At 34.3% G+C, this 20,921-nt stretch overlaps 2 protein-coding genes across 5 annotated transcripts; one reads left to right on the top strand and one right to left on the bottom strand.

The window, feature by feature from the left end:
* The first annotated feature begins 470 nt into the window (after nucleotides 1–470).
* Nucleotides 471–11,300, top strand: LOC123691251 (nuclear pore complex protein Nup154). The gene is made up of 25 exons (XM_045635553.1): nucleotides 471–1,094; nucleotides 1,225–1,362; nucleotides 1,435–1,591; nucleotides 1,921–2,154; nucleotides 2,396–2,577; nucleotides 2,696–2,967; nucleotides 3,116–3,247; nucleotides 3,438–3,565; nucleotides 3,856–4,047; nucleotides 4,675–4,817; nucleotides 5,060–5,234; nucleotides 5,397–5,749; nucleotides 5,858–5,996; nucleotides 6,410–6,524; nucleotides 6,706–6,862; nucleotides 6,998–7,084; nucleotides 7,161–7,348; nucleotides 7,533–7,680; nucleotides 7,760–7,853; nucleotides 8,014–8,194; nucleotides 8,533–8,761; nucleotides 9,040–9,274; nucleotides 9,354–9,474; nucleotides 9,683–9,863; nucleotides 10,853–11,300. The coding sequence occupies exons 2-25, from the start codon at nucleotides 1,225–1,227 to the stop codon at nucleotides 10,922–10,924; spliced, it is 4,053 nt and encodes a 1,350-aa protein (XP_045491509.1). The 5' UTR covers nucleotides 471–1,094; the 3' UTR covers nucleotides 10,925–11,300.
* A 269-nt stretch (nucleotides 11,301–11,569) lies between these two features.
* On the bottom strand, nucleotides 11,570–19,232 carry LOC123691403 (hemicentin-1-like). Of its 4 annotated transcripts, none has more exons than XM_045635775.1 (15): nucleotides 18,908–19,232; nucleotides 18,366–18,483; nucleotides 17,776–17,972; nucleotides 16,625–16,762; nucleotides 16,341–16,544; nucleotides 15,937–16,118; nucleotides 15,497–15,647; nucleotides 15,110–15,246; nucleotides 14,825–14,984; nucleotides 14,408–14,626; nucleotides 13,796–13,977; nucleotides 13,263–13,449; nucleotides 12,865–13,047; nucleotides 12,322–12,632; nucleotides 11,570–12,248 (listed from the first exon to the last, which is right to left on the bottom strand). In XM_045635775.1, exons 1-15 carry the CDS (start codon nucleotides 18,975–18,977, stop codon nucleotides 11,892–11,894), a joined length of 2,796 nt encoding a protein of 931 aa, XP_045491731.1. In that variant the 5' UTR covers nucleotides 18,978–19,232; the 3' UTR covers nucleotides 11,570–11,891. The 4 variants fall into 4 exon arrangements, with proteins under 4 accessions (XP_045491731.1, XP_045491732.1, XP_045491733.1 ...); XM_045635776.1 differs by having other exon boundaries at nucleotides 17,776–17,969; nucleotides 18,908–19,230; XM_045635777.1 differs by lacking the exon at nucleotides 18,366–18,483 and having other exon boundaries at nucleotides 17,776–17,969; nucleotides 18,908–19,197.
* Between the last annotated feature and the right edge of the window lie 1,689 nt (nucleotides 19,233–20,921).

The following is a 20,921-nucleotide window of genomic DNA, read 5'->3' on the forward strand; positions in this document are numbered from 1 at the left end:
GTAATAGCTATTATCACATAAAGAGTAAAGAAACTTTAACCATCATAATATGTACTATCTTTATTTTCTAGTACGAATATGTTCTGGGAAAAAGCAGTGAATACTATTGTAATATCTTATAACTTTGTGGATTACAGGAGAAAAATTACAAAAAAAAATTGTATAGAATATAGATGTATTAGGCTACGTAGGCTTCAAATATCGCATAACAATAAAACTATGATAATGGCGATTATCATTTTATTCTCCGGGGACGGCGATATGCAATACAACTTGGTCTAGCGATTCTTTTGTTTAATATTGTTTAAACTATTATTCACAATTCCATATTTAATTATTATTTCTCAGGTTATTATTATAAAACATAAAACAAAATATATTAAAAGCACCTCACTTGGTTCGGAGACACGGGAGAATGGAATAACGGAAGTCTTAGTTGAACTTTGCAATGCAATAATTGTAATTAAAACAATACCTGTAACAAACTAAAGTTACATCGATTGAACATTGTGAAATTATGCGCAATAAAATATTAGAAAAACCGTTATACCGTAGATACGTACGTACTGCCTCGTACTGCGGTACTGAATTCTAGAACTACCTACTTTCAAAGATTCCCGCACTTTTTTATCGGTAGTATCATGAATCATCAACATTAGTTGTAACCAGCTTCTTGCTTGTTAAAAGTAAAATTAGATAAATATGGTAATTAAAACACAATTAGGTAAAAAACACAATTAATTAAATAAATCACAATAATAAGCATTGATATTGTTCACTGACGAGTATATAAATTGGTATTTATACTATGATGATGTCTATGGCCTATGATTTATGTTTTTATTATCTGTTCATGATAGTGACAACCAAGTGACAACTGACATTTACGATTCAACTTTTTAAATGTGTACAAACCGTTATTGAATGGATTTAGAGTTAAATGAATTAAATAAATACTACTAGTTTATTATTGTCTCAATAGTGTTATGAATTAAATTTGTTATATGCGTAAATCACTCATATGCTATTTATAAATTAATAATCTCGCCTTGTTACCTACTCTTGAAACCTTAGTGATTGAACCTCACAAAAAGGTTTGTGTTCTTTTTGTCATTTAACATTTGACAGATTAATAAAATAAAAAAATAACCTCACTTTCGTCGATTTGGTTCTGTTTTGATATTTTGCTGTGCTAAATAATGTTTAAGAAGTAACATTTATCAGATGCCGAGTGTTAGTAACAGTGGTGACGCGCCTAGACAACTTGAAAACTGTAAAATGCAACTGGAGTGCTTGGAATTAGCGGGATGTACTCTAGACCGGTACATTACTTGTGATAATTCCCGCCCTTCATTTCTAGAGGTTTGTTTCACGTTTTATCCATATAAAGTAAAATAAAATCGGTGATAATGTTAATGTGATAAAATCTTTCAGATAACAGGCATAGCAGTACAAGGCATTCCAACATGTAGTGGCCTAAATGCTGGAGACTACAGAAACCTGGCAGCCCTACTAAATCATGCTTCTTTGTCGCAGTTAAAAATATTAAATAAAGTTCCATTGCCACCAGAAATAATGGAACATTTTGCTCGTATCCTTTGAAATAAGTATAATATAGAACTCCAGTTAAATAATTTTTATTCTTGATGCTTATAAATTAATTTAAAAAAAGAACACAATATAATTTTAATTCAATTAACAATTTTTTCAACTGATTCAATGAACAATTACAATAAGACTATAAAATTTTAATTAATTTTATTCCTTCATAGATATTGATATATGCATCTTTGTAAAATAGTTTTGTGTAGGTATTTATATCATAAATCATAAATCAAATGTGTTATAGTATTATTAATTGCTTTCAAACTTATACTACCTACCTATATCTAAACTGTACTTTCCTTAGTGCTAAAACAGATATGCAGTGCCACTGTTTGATGGGGGTGTTTCCAGAAATAAGCAGAGTTTGGTTAGCAATTGATAGTAACATTTATGTATGGGCATTTGAACATGGCAGCGATGTAGCATACTTTGATGGCCTAGGAGAAACTATTGTCAGTGTGGGCTTGGTTAAACCGAAGGCAGGAGTTTTTCAGAGTTTTGTTAAGTACTTACTGGTCTTGACAACTACAGTAGAAATAGTAGTATTAGGTGAGTGTTTAAGTTTTTCCACATCAATAATATTTTTTTTTTACAAAAATTAACCTTAAAATGTAGTTCCAAATAAAATAGAATATTTACTGATATTTATTTGGTGAAATGTTTTTGTTAAAAACTACCTCATTCTTTTTTTTTTGTTTTATTAATAAAAATAAAAACATAATCATTTAAAAATTTTAAATACCACCCACATTGTATATTAAATTGTGTTTAAAATTTCTTAAAATTTTAGGTGTAACTTTTTCAAGTGGCAAGCAGAGTGGATCAACTGAATTTGAAGAGATACATTTGGTGCCGGAACCTGTTTTTGTTTTGCCTACTGATGGTGTTTCAATGCTGTGTGTGAAATCAACATCCAAGGGCAGAATATTCATGGGTGGAAAGGATGGATGTCTTTATGAAATAACTTATCAGGTAATATTATGAGAACACTATTCATTTTTTAAAACACTTTTCTATTTACTATGATTCATAATATACATAATGTTATTTGTATTATAAAAGCTAATTCATACTTAAATTTTGTTTGCAGGCTCAATTAGGCTGGTTTGGTAAACATTGTAAGAAAATCAACCATTCTACAAGCGCGCTATCATTCTTGGTGCCTTCATTTCTTAATGCAGCCTTGTACGATGAAGACCCCATCGTTAAGATTGAAGTAGACAACTCACGGAATATATTATACACGCTTAGTGAAAAGGGTTGCATTGAAGTGTTTGATTTAGGAGAGGATGGTGAAGGTTTAACTAAAGTCACTAGATTAGGTCAAAATAGAATTGTATCTTCTGCACTAGAAATTGTAAAGTGAGTATTCTAATGTTTTCATTGATTTATTATTATTAAAAAAAATGTGGGTAATTTGAACTAAAAGTATTTTCCACTTTTTATACTGAACTATCACTGTTCATGTTCACTAACCTGACTAACAATTGTGTTCATATTTAATTTACAGGACTGTAGAAACAAATAATTTCAAACCGGTAATTGCCATATCAGCTGTAGAAGAGTCTGAATCGGAACATTTGAATGTTGTTGCTATCACACAGACTGGAGCAAGATTATACTTTAGTACAGGCTGTAGAGAGTAAGTATATAAAATATTGTCTAATGTAGAAGTTTGCTGTATAATTTTAATATGTAAAAAAGTAATTCATTCAGTTTAATTTTTAGTAGTATAGAAATTCCAAATTATGCATACCAACCACATTTTTATAAGAACTTAAGTCTATTATTTTATAATTCTACAACAATTAAGCTTCAATAATTTATTTTAGCCCCAATCAAGGAGGGCCTGCTAGACCACAAGACCTCATTTTACTTCATGTCAGACTACCACCAGGATTTACACCGAATGCTTCCGTTCTTAAACCAAAACAAGTCCACAATGCTGTGTATGATAATGGTGAGTTATCTAAATTATTAATGACTAGCTGCGCTTCTCGGTTTCACCCGCGTGGCTCGCTTAATGTTGGTCTAAGTGTAATGATATATAAGCCTTTTTGATTATTTTAGGCTATCCAACACCGAAAGAATTTTTCAAATCGGACCAGTAGTTCCTGAGATTAACGCGTTCAAACAAACAAACTCTTCAGCTTTATAAAATTACTATAGATATGAATTATATTATAAATTTTAATATGATTCATCTATAATTTTTTTTTACAGATTCATGAAATTTTTGTTATTTGTCAGGTACCCTCGTAATGGTGTGCTCGACGGGTGGCGGTGACGCAGAAACACTCTGGTGTATGTCGCGAGCGCTCGGAGGCGCTGCGTTTAGCGAAGCGCATTCTTTGTTACCTCTAGACGGGCCCGTGTGGGCGTTAACCGCCTTACCGACGATACACGACTCGCACTTGTCGCCCGCTCTGTTGGCTAGAAAAGGTTTCATTTGTTTTTGATATAAAATAATCTAGCAGGTATATTATGTAGTTTTTCATGATTTTTATTTGATCTTTAAATTATTTTTTGTTATTTGAACTTCAAATTATTTTCGATTGTATTTTGCGAAGTTTTACAGATAATGGTTACACAAATAAATATATTTAATTTAGTTGCAATGTAATGTTTAATGTGTGATATTTTTGTTATATTTTTTATTTGCTTGAGTTGCTACAGACGCAGCGTTATCTATAAGAATCATTTTGATTGTCATGCAGAATGTATGAAAGGAAGATTTTGTTAAAACATAACCAGACACAAGTGATAACTGCGTTAAAAACAACCGACTTCAAACTTGCACTTGCAAAATTTACAAATACCTACAGACAAAAATGCTCATAAAATAAAAACTACTGGGCCTATCCGAATAAAATTTTTATGGGACCAATTCGACACCATCCCGCATCGAACAAAAAAAGAATCACGTAAATCGGTTCAGAAACCTCGGAGTAATCGGTGTACATACATAAAAAAAAAAAAAAAAAAAAAAAAATATACCGGCCGAATTGATAACCTCCTCCTTTTTTTTGAAGTCGGTTAAAAATAACATTTGATCTCTAATTCAATTAGATCCATGGTCGGGTTCTCGTTGGGCGGTTGTCAGCGCATGGGGCGCTGCACTTATAAGCGCCGGCGCACCACCAGACTTACTTAGGGCTTTGCTTCGTGATTATCGCGGACCTGATGCGCAACCGGTCAAGGATTTATTCCAGGTGAGTGAAAATTTGTACACGAATATTATTGTATATTTTCATACTTTGGGTTGGTTAAATCTTAATGAAAAGGCTATTCCTCGAAAAATTTAAAATCTAATATTTAAAATTATTTACAACGCTTGTGTCTTTATCGTTTAAATTTTAAAAAAGCAAACCAATTTTCCTTTGTTTTAATTTAAAACAACTTCAAATTTAAGTGTGAGGTCGTGTAATAGTTATTAAAAGCTGTATGTTTTCAGTTGCAAGGTTTCGACCAAGCGTGCGCGTGCGCATTATACTTAGCGTGCGAAGAGGCGACCAGCGGCGATTTGTCTATTAGCGAATGGGCGTCTAGAGCCTTCTTCATTTATGGCTCTCAACCCGTGCCAGCACCTCTACAACCGCACCAGATGTCTCACGCACCTTCTAATATAGGTAAATGATTTAATATATAATAAATAAATAAATAATGCCATTTTTTTGTAAAATTATGTTTTTTTTTTTCTATTTTTGATGTTTTTTTATTAATTTAAGCATTATACTTTAAAATATGACTTTATCATCAGTTGTACCATTTTACGAACATTATTTCCGCAGGTTCTCCAAAATTCTCTCCGCGCCAAGTTTCAACGCCTATGTCGATACGCCCTCAAGATCAAATGCGACAAATGCAAATGAACCAATCGTACCAACAGATGCAAATGAATCAGTCAATAGGCAATCAATCCATAGCACCACAATCTCCATACCAACAAAATATAAATAGAACTCCATTCAACCAATCCTCATTTGTTGGTAATGTCACTCAACCAAATAGAGAAAATTTCCAATTACAAGTAGAGTATAGTTCGAAACACAATGGACTCTATATCTATGTGGGAAGGATACTTTTACCAATCTGGAATTTGAAATGTGTTACGAAGTCACTAACGCCAGATAAAAAGGAGTTTGTGAGTATAATTATGATTTATTTTATTACTATAAAACTTATTCCTCCTACTGCTAATTTGATTAATAAAATATAATTAAAATAAATGTGCTATTCATTAATATTTTAGATGTCAAGCAAAGTCACAGGAGAAGATTGTGCATTCATAGTAAAGAAATTACAACGTGTCGCGGCGTTCATACAACGCGTCGTTGCTCCACCACACTCTGATGAACAAGCTTCTATTCATGCACTAAAAATATTTATTAGTTAGTACTGTTTACATATTTGATAAAAACTTCATTTTTCTTTGTATATGGAATAGTGTCGAACTTATAGTCTACTAGCTTTCCACCCGCTGCTTCGCCCGCGCAGTCAAAGAAAAACCCGCATAGTTCCCGTTCCCGTGGGATTTCCGGGATAAAACCTATCCTATATCCTATGTCCTTTCTCGGGTATCAAAATATCTCTATACCAAATTTCATGCAAATTGGTTCAGTAGTTAAAGCGTGATTGAGTAACAGATAGACAGACAGAGTTACTTTCGCATTTATAATATTAGTATGGATATTTTAATTGTTAAAAAATATTTTTTAGAAAAAACAAATTGAAAAATAAATAAAATAGTTACTTACTTCATAATTTATTTACGCACTTCTAAAAATACATGTCTATATTGCAGCAATGGCCATAGAAATGCTCAGTTTATGGAAAGTCCTGTGCGAGCATCAATTCCACGTTATAGCAGCCAGTCTTCCGCCAGAACAACAAAGTGCATTACAAGCTGCAAGTTTTCGGTAAATATTATACTTTGATAACTATTGAATTTGCATAACTAGCTATTTGTAATTTTTCAATCCTTACTGGGAAATAATTGTCATAGTGCAACAAGAGAACAACATAGTTGCAATAATAAAAATAATAAACATTATATTGTGTATTGTATACCAAGATTTTTCTATGTATTTTGTGTTTCAGAGAGTTATTGGTCGGTGGGCAAGAAGTGGCGTGTTTGTTATTGGGATCTCTAGTCGCAGGATATTTGCGTGACAATGCGTCGGTCGACGGTATCTCACAGAAATTGAGGCAATTGTGTCCTACGCTGTATAGACAAGAGGACGCTACATGCTCTAAAGTACGCATATAATATTTAATCGTATCATACCAGATTTTATTACTGTTTTATAATGACATCGAATTTTATTAATCGAAGTTTGAACGGAAATAAAATTTTCATTATAAATAATTTAAATATCTTTTTTTTTTCCAGGCAAATGAATTATTAATGTTTGCCAAACAACAAAAGAATTCCGCCGAACGGGAAGAAATGCTTCAGCAGGCTCTGAAACTTTGTAAGGTAAGTGAATCTATTTTCAACTACATAGTTATTTCTTTTTTATCTTGTAAATAAATTAACCCATTATCTGTTTTAGGATGTAGCTCCAAATGTGAATCTACCTCTAGTTTGTTCAAAATTACTCTCAGCCGGGTTTTATTCTGGTATTGTGGAATTGTGCGTCACCTGCGCGTCTAGAATAGACCCTCAAGACAGAGCACTATATTATTACAAGAGTGACCAGCCGTCACAGGACCGAGAGGGTCATTTGCTTTATTACAAGAGGTACTTATTTAATTTTTCCGCTTTCCTTAGTTGTTATATTGAGAAAAAATTTTAGACGTCCGACTACACTATTTTTAACATACACTGTAAAGTTTCATTTTATCATCGATGTGTTTTCATAACAATACAATTAGGATTTTTCTATGAAATAGTGACATTATTTATTTCATTAATATTTGTTTAGAATGGAAATATACCGCGAAGTGTGTACTGCGTTAGAGCGTTTGTACGAGCGTAGTGCGGAAGGTAGCGCCGAGTCGTCACCACCGCGTGTGCGTACGCAAACTACTGATGCGTTACTTACTTTGTCACCAGCTGATGCTAATTATCAGGTTAATACATTTTACCAGTTCTTTTTTATGTATCTTGTATTTTTAAACTGTATTACTGAATTTTATTGTCGTTTTATAGGGTCGAAAACTAGTCGCGGAATGTTTGTCAAGAGAAGATGAACTTCTACATGTTGCAACTTATGAGTGGCTTATATCAAAGAACTTAGGATCAGGTCAGCTTCACTTACTTATCATTTATTAATAAAGAAATAAAATATCTCTTGTCTATAAAATCACGTTTTAATAATTTTGTTGTTCAAAACATATCATCAATACAGTATGTAGATTTTTGTTGATTTTGAGTTATATGTGAACTTAAATGATTCATTACAGAATTAGTATCAGTAAGCGGTGTGGCGCCCGCATCGTTGCGCACGTACTTATCAGCGGCGGCGCGACAAGCGTCTGGTCGCACGGCGCTGTTACTGCTTGACCTCTTGTGGAAGGTTCTCGAACGCGCTGGGGATCATTTGGCCGCGGCTGAAGTGCTCGAGGGACTTGCTACTCGACCGGGGTAATAACATGCATTTGAATGAAATTGAATATTAAAATAATTTCATACCCTTTCTTTGTGCATTGACACCAAAACATTCCTAAATGTTTCAAAAGTGTTAACAATAAAATATACTAAGATTGTGATGGATTTTGGTGAACTTTTAACTGCTATTCAAATTAAAAAAAGCTAACCTTAAAATCGGTAAAAAATATTATTTTGTTTGATTTCTTTACTTAGTAACGTAACGTAGCCTATGTTACTAAGTAAAGAAAGAAAGGAATATGTGGCCACATAACAGCTACGTACCACGCTAAGCTACATACTAGCTAGTATTTCATAGTGTGGTAACATTCCAGCACGGGTGCAACGCTATCGCAGCGCATGTCGTGGCTATCCGCGGGCGTGGTGTGCGTGCGCGGCGCGGGCGGGGCGGGCGGTGCGGGCGAGCTCGTGCGCCGCCTGGAGGAGGCTGCGGAGGTGGCGCGCGTGCAGGCGGCCGTGCGGGCTGCAGCTGCGGCTGCTTCCCCGCCGCCGCCTGCTGCGCTGCTACAGCGGCTGGACGATGAGCTTATGGATATCACGCAGGTTTGTGTGACATTGTAGCTAATCACACGGTACCCATTGCAGAAAGCAATTTGAATTTAGAAAATTTAAGTATATGTTTTTGCAATCTTTACATTCAAAGCTCTAATTTTTCCCGAAAGACATTTTTCTTATTTCCTCCAGCCAAAACGTCCTGATTGATACATACAATGATCATGTCCTGTAATACAATGATCATGTTTGCTCTTACATAGCTTGTAGTTTATTTAAGCTACAACAAAGGTTTTTCTTCAGTTCTCTGTTTATCTTTTTACTTTCAGTTGTATGAAGAGTATGCAGACCGTTTCAATCTATGGGAATGCAAGCTCGCAATTGTCCAATGTTCAGGACACAATGACGCTCTGCTGGTGGAAAACATTTGGAGTAACATTCTCGCTGAAGCGGAATCAGCCGCTCGTTCATTGCATTCCCCTGATGAAAAACTTGCCTCAGTTCTTAGTAAATTAACCACATTAGGAAGAGAATATGTAAATTCCGGACACTGTTTCCCATTATGTAAGTATCGCTAATACAGCTTTACCTTTTTCTTAACTTTTTTAGCTAAAATTTTAATACCTACCCTTTTTTATTACAGATTTCATTGTTCGTCAATTAGAAATATTGAGCTGCAAAATTCAAGCTGAAAAGAGTATGGTTTTCAAAGCCGTATTGAATATTGGTGTATCTTTGGAACAAGTTTTAGACATCTATGTGAAGTATGTTTATTTTTATTATTTTTATTACAAATATTAAAATAATAAGCTTTTCATTCATTTCATTCCATTGACCTTATAAACAAAATCTTGTCATCTCCTGTTGTGCGTATATGTTTGTCAGAAATATTAAGTATTTAGTATGTACCTATAAAGTACACATTGTGTGTATGGTATACATGAAAGTTAAGCAATGTGTGTTGTTACGCAGGCTAGTGAGCGTGAACGAGCGAGTGTGGCTCGGTTGTGGCGATGAATGCCACGTGTGCGGTGTAGCGGTGCTCCTGCTGCAGGCGGCGCGCGCCGACGTGCCGCAGCTGCCGCCCGCGCCGCGCCGCAAGGCGCTCGCCCGCTGCAAGGACCTGCACGAGGCGGCGCTCTCCGCGCTGCAGGTGCGTGCACCCATACAAATCTAAATAACAAGACACTAGAACTGCTATAATGTCATAATTAGTATGAAAATTACTGTCGCCAAAACCAGCACATTTAAACCGATAGCTAAACAGTAAACACAACGGTTGACTGTGGCAGAATTTCCGCAATGGGAAATGCTGAAACACACCATGTTTACATACGCACGTCTCGGGAGCAATTGAACAGCGACGAACGCACTGGCGGCTTGAGAGTCACCCGAGTGGCGACAAGGTCACGCGTGCTACACACACACTGCTGTAGGCCGCAGTGTGTGTGTGTAGCGCGACGTGCCGTGCGAGCACACAATCCATACATACCTATACTCATTTTATTAATTTAGATACACAATTAATGACTAACACTGGCGATTAGATGATTTCCCTGATAGCCTATTTATCACGTTTTATTCACCTTTTGCACGTGTATACGACCTCAACCGGAACAGTCGAAGTCGAGCTCAATTCGTATTCATGACAATGCGTTGGATCGTATTTTTATTTTTTACCTGTTTGAACTTCAGTTAGGCAGTGAAATAATCTTTACAAACGATATCAACTATAACCGAATAGTCTATTCCTACTCACATTTAGAATCAACTCGTTCAAGACGTGATTCTAAACGTTGCATAGCACATCAAACTCACGCATCAATTGCAGTGCATAACACAAATACAATACTTATTTGTAAAACACCCTACGCTTATAAAACGCATTTGAGTAAACAAGCTGTGCCTATAATATTTTATGCAATTTTAAATATTTTATTATTATATTCAAATATTTTTATAATAATTGTATTTTAACACTTCACAAAACAATTTTGAAATAACTAACATAAAAATTAGTTTACAGTTACTTATAATTTCAATCAAACCTCTATGAGGCTGTAATATTTCTAAACTCAATTTAAATAAGTTACTATTATAATGTTTATGCATTACAATATATCAATTTTCCTTTCATTTCAGAGTCGACCCAACACACAAATACTTATAGATAAACTTACCGTGGCGCAGGCGCATCTAGATAGAATGGACTAATGTAGCATTATAATTTTAGTAATTTTTATTTTTATTTATGTTAGTTTTTTTTTTTGGTGAAAAAAAAAACATCGATCATTGGTAATGTTAAAATATAATTAAATTAGAAATCCGTATAATATTCCTTAAAAAATACACTTTTATATCTTTTTAAATAATAAATATACAATTATGTTTCAGTTTATTATTAATCGGCAGTGACTGTAAAACTAAAATTTTACTTTAAAATTACTAATTATATACATTTGATAATAATATATTTCTTATATATCCTGTTTAAGCTGCAAAATGCATGTATGCATGTAAGAATAACAGTGAATGTAATTCGGAAGGAACACTGATTTCTATTTTTGTAAATAAATTAAATTTAAACATTTGACATTGTTTTATTTATTCATTCAGTGAGATAATGACTTTTTTTATAAATTTATATTTAAATAGAAAACACATAATCATTTACCACTCTCTAAGCTAATAGGTATTGTACGTACGACTAATAACAAAAAAAAGATAATTATAAATAAGTTTATGAGCCACATAATTTTCCAACTATAAAATCTGTATCACTGTCTGACTACTTTCTATAATTTTCCATTTGTATTTTACACAATTTCTTTAACATGTAAATTGTAAGTATATTATATTATATTTATTTATATTAAATTATATTTATTTATATTATGTATATTTTCTGATTACATAAAAATAAGTGTCATTAAAAAACATTCAGTATTATAACACGACTAGGATCAATAACGCTTCGAACATTATCTAATTTATATATTTTTATCTTTCATTATTATTTTCCTTTCATTAAACTATTATACTGACTAACACTCCTACACTAATTATAATACAATTTGGCGTTAAGATTTGTTTAAATATATGTATTGTTACCGACATACAAATCCATCTGGTAAGCCGATGCGAACAAAAAAATCAAGATTATTAAATAACATATCATCAATTAGTGTTCATCATCAAAAGGATTTTTGGTTACCTGATGATCATCGTCCGGGTAAGTATAAAGGCTAGATTGGTGTCCACTAATACTAGGCAATCCTACAGTATTTATAGGCGATATGGTATTAGCATATTTATTTAAGTTCTTTCCAGAATTTTGTCGAATGATCGTTGTATAAGTGGGGGTAGATTTTATTGGTATGTCCTTAATTCTGGAAGCAGCTCGATAAGTTCCAAACTCGTCTGGTGGCGGTGGTAGTGAGAAACCATCTGAAGCTTGCGTTATTTCAGACGTTTCGTCGCTTATCTCCTTTTGTAATCTGTTTCTCGTTTTCCGCGGCATTGTGTAGAATGTGTTCATCTAAAATGTGGAAGTTTTAATGCTTAATAATTAAATTTCATCTTGACGTACTGTTTGATTAACAAAATCTTACCGGTTTAGGCACATTATAGTTTGTTTCGGGTGGAAGATGCATAACGAGATGGTCACAGAGAACATCCATCTCCTTTTTCCTGCTAATATTTTGTAGCGAATGGACTCTACAACCAGTATGTCTGGAATCAACGCGTTTTGGTTCATGATCTGCAATATCGTGCAGATATCTCGCTGAGTGGAACGAACTGGTCCTTCTCACGTCATAGTTCTTTGGTGTGTATTTGCCCATGGCTCTTCGAAAGGACTCTGTACGTCTTAAGTTACAGTCGCTCCCGTCTTCGCTGTCATTGTAGGTTTCACAATTGGATTCTGGAAGAAGCAATTAGCTTTATTGATATTTCAATCAAGTTATTAAGGATACCGGGGTAAGTGTTCTAAAACAGTTTCATAACTAATATGTTAGGGTAATGTTTTTAGCCAAAGCAAAATTTCAAGTTCAAAATGGCAAAGCGTCGCTTTTGTGTTAATAATAGTTACAAATATAATCAATGAAAATAAGTTAAATTGTTATATTTGATACTGCGCTTATCGTAATTCTTACCATCAGTGTTATAAGCGCATAGAGGCGGGTCTCGCCTGTCACGTGGCAAGTCAGCCCGCTCACTGCGCTCGTGCGCGCACAGCACCAGCCCGCACGCGGCAAGCGCGAGCAGAGCTACGCCGCCGCACAGCGCCAGCGCGAGCGTAGTTATGTTCGTCACTGCGCTTATCGTGTTGCTGGCATCTGGATTCGATAAATGTAAGTAAAACAATAACTTATATACCAGTTCTATAAAATAATTATTCCATTTATAATTTGCTCTAAATTTACGACACGAATTGGTCCCATTTACATAATAAAATGTAGAATAATTAAATGCAATGTAATTTGACGACAATTTGACTACAGCTACGCTTATTTCTTATTTCTATATAATATCATAATTCGTTTTAACTTACCAATACTATCATCAACAATGTCGTCTTTTAAGATTTCCATGACTTTGCTTTCACCTTTATCGTTAATAGCTACGAGTACAAATTTATAGTCTTCTTTAGGTTCTTGAATCATAAACGTCGGCTCTTGATTTATAATAGAAAGGATTTGCTCTTCAGAATCCAATGATTTCACCGTGAACATAAATTTCTAGAAATAATTAAAAGCATCAAGGAATATAGGTCACAGACGCATAGGTGTACTCAACTCAAATTCAAAACATTGTAAGCTAATTAACACTAGAGCTTACAACTCCAGCAGCTACGCTGTTGAAATGAATAACTGTTTTCTTTTAATTTCCCTGCAAAATATTCTGCCTTTTTATATTATGTTCATGTTGGTATTAAAATTGAAATAGGTAATATCAACATAAACGTATAAACATATAAAAAGAGCGTGTGTGCTGATAGATACAAAAATCGTCGCCTTACTCCATGACGTAACAGTATTGCCATGATGCAACCTTGAAATTTTAAGTTTCACTTCAAAAACATACTTGTGGCAGACCTCCATCATGTCCTGGCTCACATGTGACAGTTATATCTCTTTGTACATTCTTCACAGCGACGCAATTGCTCGGCGGCTGTGGGATTGTCTCATCCGTTACCATGAATGTACACTTCGTTTGCGGCAAATCGCTGTTCTTCACTGAATTCAATCCCCAGCAGTATATTAAAGCTAAAAATTAAAGCTCAGTATATTATCCAACTAAATTATCTGATTGGCATGATATTATGTATGTATATGTACTCATAGCAGTCGTGATTGTCCCTCAAAAATATTTGATTTCAGTGGACGCATAGATGCTTTAAAAAAATGTTAAATATCCGCAAATAGACGGTCATGCGTATAATTAAAATATAAAGTTAAATTCCCATCGATTTGGCTAGTAAGATATTACAATTTTATAGTTTATAAACTTTATATAAAATCCATATTTCAAAGTTTATGAGGTTGCACCTTAATCTCATCAAATGTTTAATTACTTTGAACGATTCGTTACTCGTAACCTGTATTTGTAAATAAAATAGTTACAAGAACTCACGATTACGAGAGGTTAGAAGAGGTTGACACGACCATTAATTGGGAACATAAAATGGTTACTAACTTGTAGTGCAGTTCGGTCTCTGATAGACCAGAGTATCGCCTTCTGTTTCCACAGTATAGGACTGGTTGGAGTGCAGCTTGGTGCCCTCCATCTCGCTGACGAGGAGCCAGCGGTAGGAGGAAGGTTCGGGATTCGCCTTCACCTTACAAGTTATGTTGATAGTGTCTTCGGCTACCACGCCATACTCCACCACGCTTTCGTCCTCGCAGTAAGGCGGGTCTGATAAAGGGTAAGGTTATATTTTGATATTTATATAAATACGAAATAGCTTTTTATTTATATTTTACATAACAAATAATATAATCAATCATCAATCATAATCGGGTTCTAACTTATATATTTAAAACTCGTATATTTTATGGGTTATTAACGATGTCTGTCGATGATATAATTTAATACTAGAAATTAATTACTTACACACGACATCAATGATAATAGGCTCGCTATATGAAGACCCTTCATCGTTGGTAGCAGCGCATACGTATTCACCGGCATCAGACTCAGACACCGCTGTTAACTCAAGACTTGGGTGTAAAGATACCATTGTTTGGTCTGTGGTATGGCTTAATATGGATTCCTAAAAATATTCATGTAATCTTACCACTAGTCTATTTCGTATCATCTATTTATAAATTATAGGTTATTGAATTTAAAATTATTTTTTTGAAATAACTATGAATAAATAATAAATTGTCATCATACCTCATGAAACCAAATTAATTGAAAAACAGACGGATTAGCTTCAAAGCTACAGTTCATGGAAACGTTAGAACCTTTAATGACTGATAAGGTATTATTTTCCAAAGTATCAGCCACTGCTATATGCAACGTCGGTGGATCTAGAGAAAAATAAAACTTTAATGGAAACAATGGCGACTAGAACATGTTATTTGTAGAATATGCGCTCAATAATTAATTAAAGATAATATTTGTTTAAAAAAACTGCTCAAGCAGATCCACAATTTCTTAATTATATAACAAAGTTCATATTCTTTGTTTATCTGCATGGAATATCGGTTACAAACTCCTTTAAATGACTTGGCCTAAAACTCAAACACAATCTCAGATGGTGTCGCATATACTACTTACATAGGACGGTTAAATGTTGACCAATAGCACACACGTACTCCTCCGAGTCTCTGCGGTAAGCTGGTACACAACAAGTGATACGGGACTCGTCATATTCAGCCGTTATACTCAATTGTATTTCATTTACCATTAGCTGTTGTGAAGGTTCCATCTAAAATATATATTAATTTTATGAGCACCGTAGTACCAGAAGTTAAAGCATTACTTGAATGGTGTTAATGTTTTGCGATAAATTAACTATTCACTGTGATATATATTTATTTGATTATTTGAGGTTGGGAAGACTATATTTCTTCGTGGCTTATTTACCTGAATGCAAGACAGATTTAGGCACAAGGTATTAAAATATTTCCTAATAGCAATTCCTTCCAACAACCAGTACACAGACAGTATTAAGAGCTTTCGTAGCAACTGTACCAGATGGAACCAGTAATAGTTACCGTTATATTCTGTTCGAGATTCAATAGCTGCGAATCGTCCAGCCTCCAAATAACGGTTGGTAAGGGTCTGGCGCCGAGAACACGACACTGTAACGTCAATACATCCCCGGAGTTAGCTCGTCCACTGAACACTGAGTCGCTTTTCTCACTTCCTACTCGAATGGTCACCAGCTCTGGTGGTACTGTAAAATATATTCGTATCTTTATGGAATAGAATACGTTATCTGAATGCCCAGAAGACAATTAAATACCTCTATTTTTAAAGTTTCAATGTCGACATTAATAAAATATATACCTAATTTTGAAATAAATTCAGTTTTTAGTATTGTGCAATCGTCGAAAAAAAGTAAATCGAAATAACAAATCTAATAATTTTATCAAATAAAGCAGGATTAAATACTTACAAAACATCTCAATTGAAATGTCTATACAAAGCGGAGATGTCCTGTCATTATTTTTAGCGAAACAAGTAAACACACGGCCATGGTGCTCTCGACTCAAAGGGCCAAACCTCAAGTCGCCTCGGACACGTTGCTCTGATAGCGGAGTGGTTGTGTTCTTTAGCAAACGTTGCTCAGACCACCAGGATAATGATGGTTGTGGTTTTCCTTTAAATGAATTTATTTTCTATTCATCTTTACTTAAAGAGCTTTACGTATACCTATCATAAAATTTGAATGAAAATTACCTCCAAACGCAACACAAAATAGGTGTATAGTGTCTCCAACGTAATAAGGCCCAATATTTCTGCTGGTGTTTGAGCCAGCATTGGCTGTTGCTACTCGAGTTCCGTTCTCATGTATTACCCATAATCTTTGCGGCGGTTCTATGAAATTAGATGTTTAGAAAGTGATTTTTTTAGGCATAGGTAGCTTGGATAAATTGTAAAATGCAGTAAAATACAAAATAATGTATGATATAAATTTTCGAATATGCGTTTGCATAGTTTTAACTATTAGCGACAAAATAACCGTAATGGATTGATGGTGCAAACATTACGATCATAATCATAAATAAATATATTAACCATTCCATAGTATTAGTACCAGCTTTACGTGAGCTAGATTTTTTTCAGGACAAGTGTCTTTCTAATTAGACCACAGCTTTTCCTCAAGTCATCGTGCATTACTTTTCTTTCAAGTTACAAAAAACAAATAGGCCTATATCACTTTCCTCTGTGCGGGGATATCTACCATGCACCAATACAGTAAGATATATTTTTCATTAACTAAGTAGTTTTACAGCCCGGTATTTAAAAATAGGACTTACAAATACGAGTTTAATAACACCTTGGTCGTTTTCATGTTAATGACAATATTTACGTGCATAATTGTTAGTATAAAATGGAGTGAATTGTTCCGGTACCGTCAGCTTCCTCATTAAACTTGCCTACCAATTAGTCGAAACCGCGGCTCTGCCATTTCACTAGATAAGTAAATATTTGTAAATTTTCCATTAAATAACTAACTATGTATTTTTATCAGAATTGCAGGATCATCAGTCAATATTATGAATCTGTTGGTTAGCTGTGAACTCAGGTACAACATACTAGAGTAGGTCAAATTGTATCGAGATCAAGTTTTTCTTTTGTCTGGGTATTTGTAGTGAATTGCGATATGCATTTTATATTTTTTTTAATATATATAATATGTCCGCCACAATAAGCAATTAATCTTGTGTGCCCTTCCAAATCCGGTTAATTGGGTACCTACTTCCTACTTGTTTCCACGGGAACAATGTTTGCCACTAAACAACGCGAAAGGTAGATTACAAAAGTTACCGGAATATAAAATTAAGGATATGAAAACATAAGCGAGCTGTAAATGAAAGTAGTCTTACCTATAACCGCCAATTGTACATAAGTTTTACGAGCGGGGCTGCTTTTGAAATCAGCGTTGCAGTGATAGAGACCTGCATCTGACGATCTCACTGTTAGAATTTCTAAGCTGTCCAATCCTTCTTCTTCTGAATCTAGTAATCGGTATCTGTTGCTGGGTGACATTACGCTGCCGGACCCCCCACGAAGGTCGCGACTGCTGGTGCAAAACGTTATTACTTATTTATACTTCAAAAGCATTTCTAGAAACTAAGGTCCACTAAAATCATCATGTCATTTTTGGTGATGAATTTAAAAAGAGACCACAGTTAACTAATATGTTTAAAATTTATATTCATGCAACAGCTAGTTCCATTGTAGAGGGAGTTAATCATAGTATTTGTAAGTCGTAACCCTCTATAATGTGTGCCGTACTCGTGACATTGACCTTGTTACAGTTGCATCGGAGAGAAGACAGGAGAAATAAATTATTTAATAGCGCCATTTGATTAGCATACAAATTTAATTAAAGAATTGATAATTAATAATTGTATACTGAAATATTTAATCATATCGGATCATTGTTTAGAAAATTTAAACAAAAATGATTTACCTATAAAAAGCTGTACTAGAGCCGTTCCTATACCATGCCAATATGTTAAGAGTGTCGTCTTCTTTATCGGCGGTAACATTACATGGAAGCTCTGCGCTCTGCCCTAACACCGCTTCCACTTAAAGAAAAATGCGTACAGGAAAGTTAGATAAATAATTACAAGTTTTAAGCCCAACAAGATAGACGACTAAAATTTTTTAAATACTTAATAGAATAAGAGGGAAAGCTTTAAAAAAAATAAACACGCCTGATTTCAACAAGGATGCCTATATAATATAATATAATACACCGGTGTCATCAATTTAAATTTACTCAATTGATATGGATTACAATTTAGGAATAAAAGAAAATTATTGAACTGAATCACCAAAACTGTCGGTGACCGTTGGTTGTGATTGAGTAGGTAAGTAGGTACTTTCTGAAATCGATGCAAAAAAAGTGCAATTCTAAGAAACTATTTTGCATCGTAAATATTAGAGTAGTTTTAGTTACTGTTTTCTGTTAGGAAGTTTATACATAAAAAAAATTAGAAATCATTTTACCTGTAATTACATCCTGGGCAATAACACAACAACGAAACAAGGTAAATGTAAATAAACAAAAAATCAGCATTTTTGACACTTTCCAGGAAAAATATTATAAAACTATTTGATCTCTTTAAAAAATGGAAACATTATTTGGCAAACATATCGCGATACGGCTCAAGCATTGTTCGACTGAGCGAGGAGCGGACACGCGCTTCAATTGGCGCGCTTGGTTGCAATAAACGATGTCGTCGGTCCAGGGAACACAGGACTCCGCTACCGGCGAGCACCTCCCGGCCGCTTCCGGAGCGCCCGGCCTCGTGACGTCACGCCCGCTTGATGCTCAAACAATGCCCGCCGCCCGCTTTGTGCCAGCTCAACATTTACCTTACGCTTTTAATTGGTGAGGTCGAAACAATTGGGTCGCTGTACGGATTTACTTATCATGCAAACAAAAGTGTTAACTTTTGGAAATCGCTTGCTAAGTTATTCATACAATGCTTAATATAATATTTATGATACTTACTCCTGAATTTAAATTTATGAAGTTCAGCGAATTTTAAAATGATTGTATCAAAAGGGAGCAATTATAAGATGAATATTTATTTGAAACATATTTAAAAATGTGTTATATGTTGTTTTTTTGAAAAAATAAACATTCAAGGATTTAACTTATAATATATTATGTATTATTGTACTTTTTAATCACTGTAACAGTAAAAATATAAATATTGTATATGTGTAAACTTGTTATGTAATGTGACTCATGGTTCATATGATATACATAATCTATACTTATAATAAATCTGTAGAGAGGCCAATTCTGTACATGAAATATATTTAAAAAAAAACTATGAAGGGGTGATAAGGGATCGCTACTGATGCCAAAAATGCAATCAGTAAAATTTTTGTCTGTCTGTCTGTCTGTCTGTCTGTCTGTCTGTCTGTATATTCGTTATAGAAACAAAAACTACACGACGGATTTTAACCAAATTTGGCACAATTATTCTTCATACTCCTGGGCAGGTTATAGTAAAAGAATCATGTAAATCGGTGTAGAAACACCAAAGTTATACAAGAAATACGCTATAAGTCATCGCGCGTGAATACAGAATCATGCAGCCATAAGGATTATTTTTGTGTATCAGTTGCCGCGTTCGACGCGCTTCGCGGCGGGAGCTATAAAAAGGCGGCGGGTCTGCACCCGTTTCGCGTTGTCATGGCATCACGTGTGAACGGCTGAACCGATTTCGATAATTCTTTTCTATTATATTCCTTGAAGTACGAGGATGGTTTTTATGTAGAGAAAACGTAAATATGTACCACGGGCGAAGCCGGGGCGGACCGCTAGGAAACTGACCGATATAAGTTGCGTTGCTACCCCAATCTACAAAACTTTTTTGGTCTTACATTAAAGACAAAAAACGCGCTTCGTCCGTTCCCACGCTTACTCTGGGTAATCGTTCAGCACATACAGATATTGAAAATAAGTAATATGTTCGCAGAGTTCTTTTCATCTGTCTGGGAAAAAGACTCATCAGAACGTGCACTTAGCCATGGCAATTAAAATAAAAATAATTTCGTCATCAGATAATGCAAACACGTGTTTACGTGAGTCATAAATTTATTATGGTATAGTCCTAAAATGTTTTCTAAGAAACAATAGTGTACTTACATTGTCGGCAAGTTTATTTTATTTTATTTTATTAAGGCTCATTAGCAGCTGTACATCGATTGTTTTACATAAAAAGTACACAAAAAAGTTCAAGTTCTTAAAGTCGGCAACTTATTTTTGTTCGAACAATAGAGATAATAAATTCCAAATGATCAAGTTGTAGATAAAGGTTGTAAAATAAAACGTTGCTATGGTCGAGATACAAAGGTGAAAGTTAATTTTTCGAGTTATTTTATTTTATTTTATTTTCTTTATTAGGGATAATAAACAGCAGAACAGTGGTTAATTGTACAATAAAACTTAATCTAAATACAGGTATAACTGTCCAACCAACAACATTATCCACAGTTTGGATAC

This window comes from Colias croceus, chromosome 4 (assembly GCF_905220415.1).
Source record: "Colias croceus chromosome 4, ilColCroc2.1".
NCBI classification, from domain to species: domain Eukaryota; kingdom Metazoa; phylum Arthropoda; class Insecta; order Lepidoptera; family Pieridae; genus Colias; species Colias croceus.